Raw genomic sequence first — 11,572 nt, forward strand, 5'->3', positions numbered from 1 at the left:
GGTGGCTGGGTGAACTCAGAACAACAGCTCTGATGGCTGTGTGAACTCAGCGCAACAGCTCTGATGGCTGGGTGAACTCAGTACAACAGCTCTGGTGGCTGGATGAACTCAGAACAACAGCTCTGGTGGCTGGGTGAACTCAGGGCAACAGCTCTGGTGGCTGGATGAACTCAGAACAACAGCTCTGGTGGCTGGGTGAACTCAGAACAACAGCTCTGGTGGCTGGGTGAACTCAGAACAACAGCTCTGATGGCTGGGTGAACTCAGGGCAACAGCTCTGATGGCTGGGTGAACTCAGTACAACAGCTCTGGTGGCTGGATGAACTCAGGGCAACAGCTCTGGTGGCTGGGTGAACTCAGGGCAACAGCTCTGGTGGCTGGGTGAACTCAGGGCAACAGCTCTGGTGGCTGGGTGAACTCAGGGCAACAGCTCTGTTGGCTGGGTGAACTCAGGGCAACAGCTCTGGTGGCTGGGTCAACTCAGGGCAACAGCTCTGGTGGCTGGGTCAACTCAGGGCAACAGCTCTGGTGGCTGGGTGAACTCAGGGCAACAGCTCCATCACATGTTCTACCATATATCCCTAAGTCATCATGCACACCGCCTGCAGCACTGGCATAGCAGCACAGGCAAAGCACACACACACACACACACACACACACACACACACACTTATGCTCATACAACCAAGTGTGCACACTCACAATGTGGGGCAGGTGCTCAAACTGAGAGAAAAAAAGTTACATGAGAGAAAGATAAAATAAAATTAAAGGTCATTAATTGTAAATAAAAATGCCACCATTCAAAAGGGCACCTTTTTTCATATGAGGGCAAAGGGACAGGTGCTCCAGCACCCCTCAAGCTTTATCTGGGCACGTGCCTGCAAACACATACACACAGATGGTATCGCATGCGCACAATCACACACACTGAGGAGTCACGCCCATAAGGCAGCACAAGACCAGACCGACAACCGTCCATGTGTGAGATGATGTGGGCTATGTGTGTCGGTGTGGGAGTGTAGGAACGCGGTAGTCCTACATATTTATATGTGAACATAGTAAGTTATAATTTTCTGTGACATTAAATACATACTCTCATGGGCAGCATGTACATTTTAGGGACAGAACATGTCTGGAAAATATACAATCATAATCAGTGGTCATATTAAATCATGTCATGAATTAAATAAAGGACCCAGAAAGGCTAAATGCATTGTTTCGATCTAGTTGTGTTGCGATCTTCTTGCTTGTCACCGCATTGAAAACAGAATGAACGTCGCATTTTCACAAACCTATGGAGACGCGCATGAGGAATAAGGCTGTTTCTGTGTCTCTTCACACCTCGTCGACGCCCATTGATAACAACACGACATTGGCCATTTACTATAAAGGCGTTTTACACCACTACTAGAGACACCTGTCATCAGCGCTGGATCTACTACTCTCATTCAATTTCTACTATCGCCATTTGCATTAAGTGACAGAAATGTAATGTTGCACAGAATGCCATTGGCTGCGTATTAGCCATGCAAAATGCATGTGTTGAGTATCCTAGATGGATGAGGATAGGTTTGAACGAATGACAAAATAACTACGACCATAGCCACAAATGCATGGGGTAACAGTGGGCTGCTCAGCATGCAATAAAACGAAACACAGAATAGAATAACAATAGCCCATCGCGCAATAGTTGTCCACCTAATTCATATGCAATTTTCTCTACGTCGATATAAAATATTTAAATGTGTTATAACTCAGATATATCTGTGTATTATACTGTGTTGATATTTCATAGTTCACCCTCCAGGATCAACAAGATATAATCGGTGACAGCAGTCCTGCCAGATTAGCCCGTAAACAAAGAAAAAAAAAGGTCAGTCTTTTGTACGATAGTCCTAATCCGATTAAGATCTCTCTACTCATCTCCGAAACAGGGGCACGTGGACCCACATGAGGTCCAAATCCTGCAGATAGAATAGATATTTTGTTTCTATGTGAAAAATATCGCACCAGATTCTTGCAATCAGTGCAAGGTGCACGCAGAAACCAGCTCCTCCAGCATCCGTCCAGACAGTTTGACAATAAAGAGGAGAATAAAATCACGAAAAAACGAACTCACCTCGTGTTCTAAAGAAAAAGACGGACCGGGGTTGTGGATCGGGAGGGTCAAATTAAGTGATTGAAGAGAGAGAGCAGACAGAATAGTTTGTCAGAATCGGTAGAATCCGTGTCCGGACGGTGTGGCGCGTGGGGGTTTAGGCTGGATGCTGTCATCGTATTGGGATTGCTCTCGACCGCTTAATCCCCGGTCCTGAGCTCAGAAATAACCCATCCCCTCCCTCCCTTCGTCTTCTCCTCCCTTTATTTTCTCAGCCTCTCCTTCACATTCATCATTGTTCGCTCCCTCTCGGTCTGTTTTGAAGACCCCCCTCACAACGCCAGTTTGATTGAAGGCGAGGGAGATCATGATTAACATTAAAACATTCAATAAATATGATAGAAGTCTAATATTAATAGAAGTGTGTGTGTGTGGGGGAGGGGGGGGGTCGTCAACAAATTATAATTACAGTATATTGTAGTTTAATAAGCAATCATATAAAACAAACATAAAATATAATATTTAAATTTTATTGACATTATTATTCGTCTCTACATATATATTTTAAACAGACTTATACTTAGGTAAATTGGAAAGTCTTGAGTTAGTTGAAATTCCTCAGAAATAAATGTGTATAGTTTTGCCCTTCGCCTATCGTAGAGTTTGTACCTCTACGGCCATTTCATTTACAGTAATCCTTCAAGCGTAATTTCCGGTTTAAACAGTCACATTTCCGCCATCAAACACGCCGGTACTGAGAATCAAACCAAAGAGCAAGCGTAACACAAATTTGCAGAGAAATCGCAGCCATAAAATCACAACCAGCGCAGGGGTTGGGTGTTAAACCTTCACAGACCACGGCGAGATGTTCAAACTCGAGGGGTTAGGGCCGAAAATGGACCCAGAGGCGATGAAGAAAAAGATGCGACAGGACGTCATCTCGTCCGTGCGCAATTTCCTAATCTATATTGCCCTTCTCAGAGCCAGTAAGTATCGGCCTTCATATTCCTCTCGGTTTGCACATTATCTCACAATATATTGTGTAATGCATGTGTCACCCAACTGGTCAGTGCTCTGACCAGAGAATGTACACAGAATCAATGACATCACCAGACATGACCCTCCACAGATCATCCAGCAGGTAGTGACCCCAAAAATGGGTTCCCCTCGTTTGAAAGGGAGCCGACTGTGCATGAAAATGAATGGCCATTAATTTAGATAGCATCACCGAGGTCTTCAATAGCACTTTTGACTGTAAACAATGTCTCAATCAAAAGTTAACATTTATGTATAATTTACTCTGCCTCCACAGCTCCATATATTTTGAAGAAGTTGGACAGCATTTGAGACCATCTACCTCTACAGTATTCCCACACTCCATTTACTGCATCAAGCACAATGGACATAGCGATGACAGGGGAACAAAGGGACGAGTGGCAAGCTAAACACCATCATATGGATCCTATATGGAATACTTATTTATAGGCTTCAATGAAGACAGTGCGTTGTGTCCCACATAGCACTTGAACACTAAGTAGTTGTCAGTTATAGTTTTCAAGATGTCCTCTGTTTTTGTTTACAGTTAGTGCTCAGTAACAGAAAAACATCTGATTGCATTTTGGTTTTGAGTGATACTGTACCTCCATTTGCAATGGTCCCTATCAATAAATGAGAGTGTTGTAATTGAAACGTTTGAATTTTGTTGGTCATGCGGATCACCTGCAATAAAAGGAAGACATGTTTAAATATTGATTGGATGTTCATATCATCAAGTATACCTAAATGTCTCCTGAAAAAGCAATGTCCAAACTGGCAAAAAAACCTTTAAGAACTATAATTTATGGGTTTTGATTTGAAGATATTCAGTGGATCCTAAGGTATACACTATTCTGCAAAAGGGTGGTAGAGGGCATTATGTCAAATTTGCTACACACAGATTATTACTTGCCCCCTGGACTCCACATCATAAAGATACACAGTATATATACTGAACACAAATATAAACACAACATGTAAAGAAGTGTTTGTCCCATTTTCCATGAGCTGAAATAGAAGATCTCAGATATTTTCCATACACACAAAAAGCTTATTTCTCACATTTTGTGCGCAAATTTGTTTACATCCCTGTAGGGTGAGCATTTCTCCTTTGCCAAGGCAATCCATCTATCTGAAAGGTGTGGTATATCAAGAAGCTGATTAAACAGCATGATCATTACACAGGTGCACCTTGTGCGGGGGACAATAAAAGGCCACTCTAAAATGTGCCATTTTGTCACACAACACAATGCCACAGATGTCTCAAGTTTTGAGGGAGTGTGCAATTGGCATGCTGACTGCAGGAATGTCCAACCGAGCTGTTGCCAGAGAATTGAATGTTAATTTTTCTACCATAAGCCGCCTCCAATGTCCTTTTATTGAATTTGGCAGTACATCCAACCGTTCCTCACAACCGCAGACCACGTGTAACCACGCCAGCCCAGGAACTCCACATCCAGCTTCTTCACCTGTGGGATTGTCTGAGGAGGGAGAGGGAGGGGGTGCTGAGGAGTATTTCTGCCTGTAATAAAGCCCTTTTGTGAGGAAAAACTCCTTCTGATTGGCTGGGCCTGGCTCCCAAGTGGGTGGGCATGGCTGCACCCATCCCCAGTCATGTGAAATGCATAAATTAGGGCCTAATTTATTTATTTAAATGGACTGATTTCCTTCTATGAAGTGTATCTTAGTAAAATCTTTGAAATTGTTGCATGTTTATATTTTTGTTCAGTATAGTGCGGAAGTAAAGCAGTCGTCCATTACCTGAATATCCCACAATGGGGGCGCTCTTGTCCTGTTTTTGAGGAGTACATCAGCATTCTGATCATAAAGTTGACGATTTCAAATGTTTTTTGTCTTTATTCAGATAATGTGGCATAATATTGTCTGATATATATCTAATAGTTGACAGATGGGATGCATATACGAATGAAGAGTGTGGTTATATATTTTACCTCTTTGGGATGTCATTCGAAAACATAATGTTAACTTTCACTGCTATGCGGATGACACACAGCTGTACATGTCAATGAAACATGGTGAAGCCCCAAAATTGCCCTCGCTAGAAGCATGTGTTTCAGACATAAGGAAGTGGATGGCTGCAAACTTTCTACTTTTAAACTCGAACAAAACAGATGCTTGTTCTAGGTCCCAAAAAACAAAGAGATCTTCTGTTGAATCTGACAATTAATCTTAATGGTTGTACAGTTGTCTCAAATAAAACTGTGAAGGACCTCGGCATTACTCTGGACCCTGATCTCTCTTTTGAAGAACATATCAACACTGTTTCAAGGACAGTTTTTTTCCATCTACGTAACATTGCAAAAATCAGAAACTTTCTGTCCAAAAAGGATGCAGAAAGATTAATCCATGCTTTTGTCACTTCTAGGTTAGACTACTGCAATGCTGTCCTTTCCGGCTACCCGGATAAAGCACTAAATAAACTTCAGTTAGTGCTAAATACGGCTGCTAGAATCCTGACTAGAACCACATTTTTTTTAATCATATTACTCCAGTGCTAGCCTCCCTACACTGGCTTCCTGTCAAAGCAAGGGCGGATTTCAAGGTTTTACTGCTAACCTACAAAGCATTACATGGGCTTGCTCCTACCTATCTCTCTGATTTGGTCCTGCCGTACATACCTACACGTACACTACGGTCACAAGACGCAGGCCTCCTAATTGTCCCTAGAATTTCTAAGCAAACAGCTGGAGGCAGGGCTTTCTCCTATAGAGCTCAATTTTTATGGAATGGTCTGCCTACCCATGTGAGAGACGCAAACTCGGTCTCAACCTTTAAGTCTCTACTGAAGACTCATCTCTTCAGTGGGTCATATGATTGAGTGTAGTCTGGCCCAGGAGTGTGAAGGTGAACGGAAAGGCTCTGGAGCAACGAACCGCCCTTGCTGTCTCTGCCTGGCCGGTTCCCCTCTTTCCACTGGGATTCTCTGCCTCTAACCCTATTACAGGGGCTGAGTCACTGGCTTACTAGGGCTCTTTCATACCGTCCCTAGGAGGGGTGCGTCACTTGAGTGGGTTGAGTCACTGATGTGATCTTCCTGTCTGGGTTGCCCCACCCCCCCCCCCCCCCCCTTGGGTTGCGCCTTGGCGGAAATCTTTGTGGGCTATACTCGGCCTTGTCTCAGGATGGTAAGTTGGTGGTTGAAGATATCCCTCTAGTTGTGTGGGGGCTGTGCTTTGGCAAAGTGGGTGGGGTTATATCCTTCCTGTTTGGCCCTGTCCGCGGGTGTCATCGGATGGGGCCACAGTGTCTCCTGACCGCTCCTGTCTCAGCCTCCATTATTTATGCTGCAGTAGTTTATGTGTCGGGGGGCTAGGGTCAGTTTATTATATCTGGAGTACTTCTCCTGTCCTATCCGGTGTCCTGTGTGAATTTAAGTATGCTCTCTCTAATTCTCTCTTTCTCTCTTTCTTTCTCTCTCTCGGAGGACCTGAGCCCTAGGACCATGCCTCAGGACTACCTGACATGATGACTCCTTGCTGTCCCCAGTCCACCCGGCCGTGCTGCTGCTCCAGTTTCAACTGTTCTGCCTGTGATTATTATTATTTGACCATGCTGGTCATTTATGAACATTTGAACATCTTGGCCATGTTCTGTTATAATCTCCACCCGGCACAGCCAGAAGAGGACTGGCCACCCCACATAGCCTGGTTCCTCTCTAGGTTTCTTCTTAAGTTTTGGCCTTTCTAGGGAGTTTTTCCTAGCCACCGTGCTTCTACACCTGCAGTGCTTGCTGTTTGAGGTTTTAGGCTGGGTTTCTGTACAGCACTTTGAGATATCAGCTGATGTACGAAGGGCTATATAAATACATTTGATTTGATTTGATTTGTTAGGGTTAAAATTAGTGTTATGTTTTAAGGGTAACTCTCAAACTCAATTTCAGCCTTTTCCCAATCCCTTGGAAAAAAAAGCATTCAAATGAGAAATTGTGGGTTACTCATAAATATTCATTTTGGGGGTGGGTAAACGTAGTTGTACCTGATCCCAACACTTTCTCACTAAGGTTTACCATAAATCAACCGCCACGCTCTGATAATAAAATGATGTGCATAATGAGCAAATACGGCTCTGGACAGTTAGTTAGGTTAGTTTACAGTAGTAAGGTGCCGAGTTCCTGACATCTATTGCCACTTTGCGGGGTGCAAATTCGAACCCCCCACGGGTTGCAAAACAAATCTCACATTTATTGCGGTATTGTGATTGGAGGAAAAGTGCAATCATCACCTTGAAAATAAAGATTAGGTGCTCAATTCGGTCCGCATTGCAGTGTTTACACATTAGCTCTTTTTCCAATGGTCAAATTAACTCACAGATTGGTCTTGAGTTCTGTATAAAAACCTTCAACTGCTACCAGGGCGACTCCTCTCACAGGTATGCTTTCACTTTTCAGAATTAGAAGTGTGTAGGCACAGAATTAATTTAGTAAATAAAGGAGAGAAAATAATAATATGTATCCCATGTGGGACTAGAATTCACAACCATTGGACTATGAGCCAACTGTTTTAGAGGACTGCGCCACCAATCAGTCATAAATGGTGGAAAAACGAGTTCAAATCACCATTATTGTCATCTATTGTTGCGATGGATGTAGCTACGAATGCGTAATCCTCATAGCCAACGTGTTTTTTTCTTCGTAAAAACATAGAGGTGTATGAAACACTAAGCAAAAACGTTGAATTTGGTCATATGAGGAAATGTGCCTTAACGGCCTTTAATGTGTAATGTCAGTAGTCTAGTCAAGGAAGCATCATGCGAAATACAGTATATTAGCACGTTCTATTACCAAGACCATGGCCAAGTAAGGCGCACTGTCACCTGCTTTCAGTGGTTGACTTGGCCTGAAATAGGTGCTGGTACTCATTTTGGTTGCGGTACTGTTTACATTTAGGTGCAGTAGAAAAAGCCACAGCAGTAGAAAATGTACGGTGCTGGTACTCAGCTCTGGTGAGCTCCTGGCAAAGTCAATCACTGCCTGTTTTTATAGTAAACCTTAATGTGGTACCATGCAGCTCACAGATACACTGCAGATATAGAAGGGTATGTATTTCATACCGAACCCCTCCCTTGAGATGACCTGTACGTCACGATTTCAATTGTAGAGTTGAACCACTAGGGGCAAAAACAGCTAGATTTACTACTAAAAGACCAACATATATTACTTTTGCAACGAACTGTCAAAATGAAAACCATAATTGACCTGTTTCACTATATCTAATCCTTAAACATCTGTTTTTTGATTATATAAAAAAAAATCACATTAAAAGAAGATACATTTTTTAATGGGCGGGGTTTATGACTTTGTGGCTGTGGTAACTAGTGACGACCGATGAGAGCCCGCGTTCTTCCGTGTTTTTGTTAAGATTAAATGTTTGGGCCCGCCTCCTCCCAGTTTACATCTTCTGCAGGCTAAAGACTATTTTCAGATAAAGTAAGCCAAATATTGTAGTTTTTTTGCGTTGGTCGCTTTGTTACAATTTGAGAAGCTCGCTAGTTAGTGAATGTAGCTAACTGGGCCATTTTCATTCATTCAGCGAATGATACAAACGTAAAAGGAGGGCTGTACTGAACGAGTGTGAGCCAGCTCCTCTGGTCTATATTTCAGGCACGAGCATGGGGACACTGCAAGATGATATGCCGGTTTTATTCCGTTTTTCATACTAGTAACTAATATTTGCAAGGACAAATGTGATCTACAGTGTCAGACCTTTATACCAGTTAAATTAGTCCATAGACATTACATTTGCATTATAGTTTTTTGTTACTAGCATTGAGTCTATTGTATGGAAACTGGCCTGGGTGTAGTGCATTGAATGATTCGATTTTTTTTTTGTCAGCTTGATCACTCAGTTTGACTATTCCTCATGTTCATCCTCAGGCAAAGATGGACTTCCCAGGTCACTTCGAGAACATCTTCCAGCAGCTGAACCACCAGCGTGTCAGTGGTCAGCTCTGTGACTGTGTGATCGTAGTGGGGGGCCAACACTTCAGGGCCCACCGCTCTGTCCTGGCAGCCTGCAGTACACACTTCAGGGCCCTTCTGAATGCAGTGGAGGGGGATGGTGGAGGAGCCAGTGTGATGGAGCTGGATCTAGAGGTAGTGACTCCTGAGGCTTTCTCCACCCTGCTGGACATGATCTACACCTCCACTCTCACTCTGGGGGTCTCCAACGTAATGGATGTGCTCCTGGCTGCCTCCCACCTGCACCTCAACACTGTGGTCAAGGCCTGCAAGCACCACCTCACCTCCCGCAGCTTCCCCACATCGCCCCCGCGTGGTTGGAGTTTGCCAGTGCAGCAGCAGCGGTTCAGCCATGCAGTGGACCAGCAGCACCTGAGGCTGTCTCCATCCCAGGCAGCAGCCATGGCCGGGGTCAACTCCAGGCAGCAAAGATCTGTCCTACTCCAGCAGCTGGGGCTCAGCCTGGTCACATCGGCCCTGGAAGGTAGCCTCGACGTTGGCGCGACTGAGTTGGATGCTAGCCAGGCTGGAGGCAGGGACGGAGGGGTTGGAGCAGATGGAAGCATGGAGCAACTGGCAGCTTTCTCTGGTCGGCGTCACCACAAACGCAAGAGCTCTTCTCCCCAAATGTTTCAGGAGGAGAGGCTGAACAGCAAGCAGAGTGGGTGCAGGCTGTCTGAGGGGAATCACGGGGAGGGCTGCCCAAGGGTCTCCAGGAGTAATGGGGGTGATGAGCTTCACTCCCCTGACTCCCTGAAGACAGACAAGTGCCTCTGCCTGGAGAGGGGAAGTGCAGAGAAGCAGGAGGAGAAGTATGAAGGGACTTTACAAGAAGAGGTACAGCTGCCTAGCCAATCAGATAGTAATGTGGGAGGGACACGGGATGATGGGGGAGAGGATCACACAAAGGGTTCTCGGGTGGATGGAGGGATTGTGTTTAAAGTGAAAGTGGGAGAAGATGGAGAAGAGGAGGATCATAAGATGGATGTAGTTGTGAAGAGTGAGCAGGTGAACTCTTATCCAGACACACCAGGTGTGTCCAATTATCCTCCATTCCCATCCGAGGATCATCAGGATGAGCCAGTTAATGATGAGAAAGACATACTCAGCCCGAAGGGAAATGACCCAAGCTCATCCAACCCCCAATCTAGCTCCAATCCTCAGACAGACACATTCCCACTCCAAGACAACACGGATGGAGGAGATGGGTTGTCTGATAATGAGGGCCTAGACAGAAACCAAGACCTGGGCCTTTCCTGCATTCTCAACCCCAGGAGTCAGCTTGAGGCATTAGGAGAGGACAGTCTCATTAACACCACCATCAGTGAGGCTCAGGCAGAAAGCAATGAGGCTGTTAGGTCACTTCAAAACTCAGAGGCAACAAACACCTCCTCTTCCTCCCTTATGTTCCCAGTAACCTCCGTCCCCTTCCAGCAGCTCCTCAGTAGCGAGGGGCACAGTTTCAGTGATGGATTCATCCTTCAGTCCACCCAGACTCAGGATGTTCTGGGGGGCTTCTTGAGGGGCATCAGGCCAGATGTAGGCACCTTGGGCAGCCTCAGTTTGAGCACATCCCTCTCCCGATCATCCAGGGCTGAGATGACCGGAGTTGGGGGTAGCTTAGGGCTGCCAGTTTACCGTCGCATCGCTCCAAAAGTGAACCCCAACTCTGAGGGCCAGATAGATGGACAACCCCAGGATCCTTCCTCCTCCGGTCCAGCAGGGGGGGATACTGCTCCTCGCCCTGCCCTCACCAGAGCATCAGAGGACGTCCTTTCAAAGTGTAAGAAGGCCATGACGGAGCACAACGTCCTGGTAGTGGAGGGGGCAAGGAAATACGCCTGCCGGATCTGCTGTAAGACCTTCCTAAACCTGACTGACTGTAAGAAACACATCAGAGTCCACACAGGAGAAAAGCCCTACGCCTGCCTCAAGTGTGGCAAACGCTTCAGTCAGTCGTCCCATTTGTACAAACACTCCAAGACCACCTGTCTACGCTGGCAGAGCAGCCACCTGCCTGCCACGCTGCTCTGAGAGACCGGGAAATCAGGTGGAAACACTGTGAAAAACAGCCGGTGCTACCAGTCAGAAAGCTCATTGACATTTTTCATTTCAAAATGTTCTGCCATATCAGGGTTATGTTTGCCTGGTCATTGTTATAAATATGGTTGAAGTAGACACTTTAATATTGATGTGAAAACAAATGTTGACTGTGTTGATGATTTTAGAAAGCACGCGCAGAATGTACTGTAGTTTGTCTAGACGACGACTACATGAAATGTGATGGTATCATCATAGAACAGAGAGAATGGAACTCTTTAAAATAATCTTTACACTACTACTCAGTAGGATCACTATTGAACAGTGATACAAATTAAACTACATTGGAACCAAACTGATCCCTGACTATCTTTTAAATGATCTATTCTAACTTTGTTCATTTACGCATGGATCTAGAATTC

At 45.0% G+C, this 11,572-nt stretch overlaps 3 protein-coding genes across 4 annotated transcripts in view; 2 read left to right on the forward strand and 1 right to left on the reverse strand.

The window, feature by feature from the left end:
* LOC118946021 (uncharacterized) overlaps positions 1 to 2,477 on the reverse strand; it is a 36,424-nt gene extending 33,947 nt beyond the window's left edge. The window contains exon 1 of one of the 2 annotated variants that reach the window (XM_036969995.2): positions 2,120 to 2,477. The gene's annotated coding sequence lies outside the window, so the exon portion shown is untranslated. The remainder of the gene's footprint in view (positions 1 to 2,119) is intronic. The other variant, XM_036969996.2, reaches the window with a different exon arrangement.
* Positions 2,478 to 2,806: 329 nt separating this feature from the next.
* Positions 2,807 to 3,850, forward strand: LOC110504911 (mitochondrial import receptor subunit TOM5 homolog). Its single transcript, XM_021583783.3, has 2 exons — positions 2,807 to 3,084; positions 3,411 to 3,850. Exons 1-2 carry the CDS (start codon positions 2,964 to 2,966, stop codon positions 3,443 to 3,445), a joined length of 156 nt encoding a protein of 51 aa, XP_021439458.1. The 5' UTR covers positions 2,807 to 2,963; the 3' UTR covers positions 3,446 to 3,850.
* Positions 3,851 to 8,453: 4,603 nt separating this feature from the next.
* Positions 8,454 to 11,505, forward strand: LOC110504912 (zinc finger and BTB domain-containing protein 5). The gene is made up of 2 exons (XM_021583784.3): positions 8,454 to 8,579; positions 9,027 to 11,505. The coding sequence occupies exon 2, from the start codon at positions 9,033 to 9,035 to the stop codon at positions 11,142 to 11,144; it is 2,112 nt and encodes a 703-aa protein (XP_021439459.3). The 5' UTR covers positions 8,454 to 8,579; positions 9,027 to 9,032; the 3' UTR covers positions 11,145 to 11,505.
* The last annotated feature ends 67 nt before the right edge of the window (positions 11,506 to 11,572 follow it).

This window comes from Oncorhynchus mykiss, chromosome 25, assembly GCF_057628025.1.
Source record: "Oncorhynchus mykiss isolate SJ-2025 chromosome 25, ASM5762802v1, whole genome shotgun sequence".
NCBI lineage: Eukaryota > Metazoa > Chordata > Actinopteri > Salmoniformes > Salmonidae > Oncorhynchus > Oncorhynchus mykiss.

What these genes read in the sequence shown, in the direction of transcription:
- LOC110504912 (XM_021583784.3), top strand. Translation starts at nt 9,033, where the DNA reads ATGGACTTCCCAGGTCACTTCGAGAACATCTTCCAGCAGCTGAACCAC.
- LOC110504911 (XM_021583783.3), top strand. Translation starts at nt 2,964, where the DNA reads ATGTTCAAACTCGAGGGGTTAGGGCCGAAAATGGACCCAGAGGCGATG. An exon ending in TATTGCCCTTCTCAGAGCCA is followed by an intron (nt 3,085 to 3,410) that starts GTAAGTATCGGC and finishes CTGCCTCCACAG; the next exon opens with CTCCATATATTTTGAAGAAG.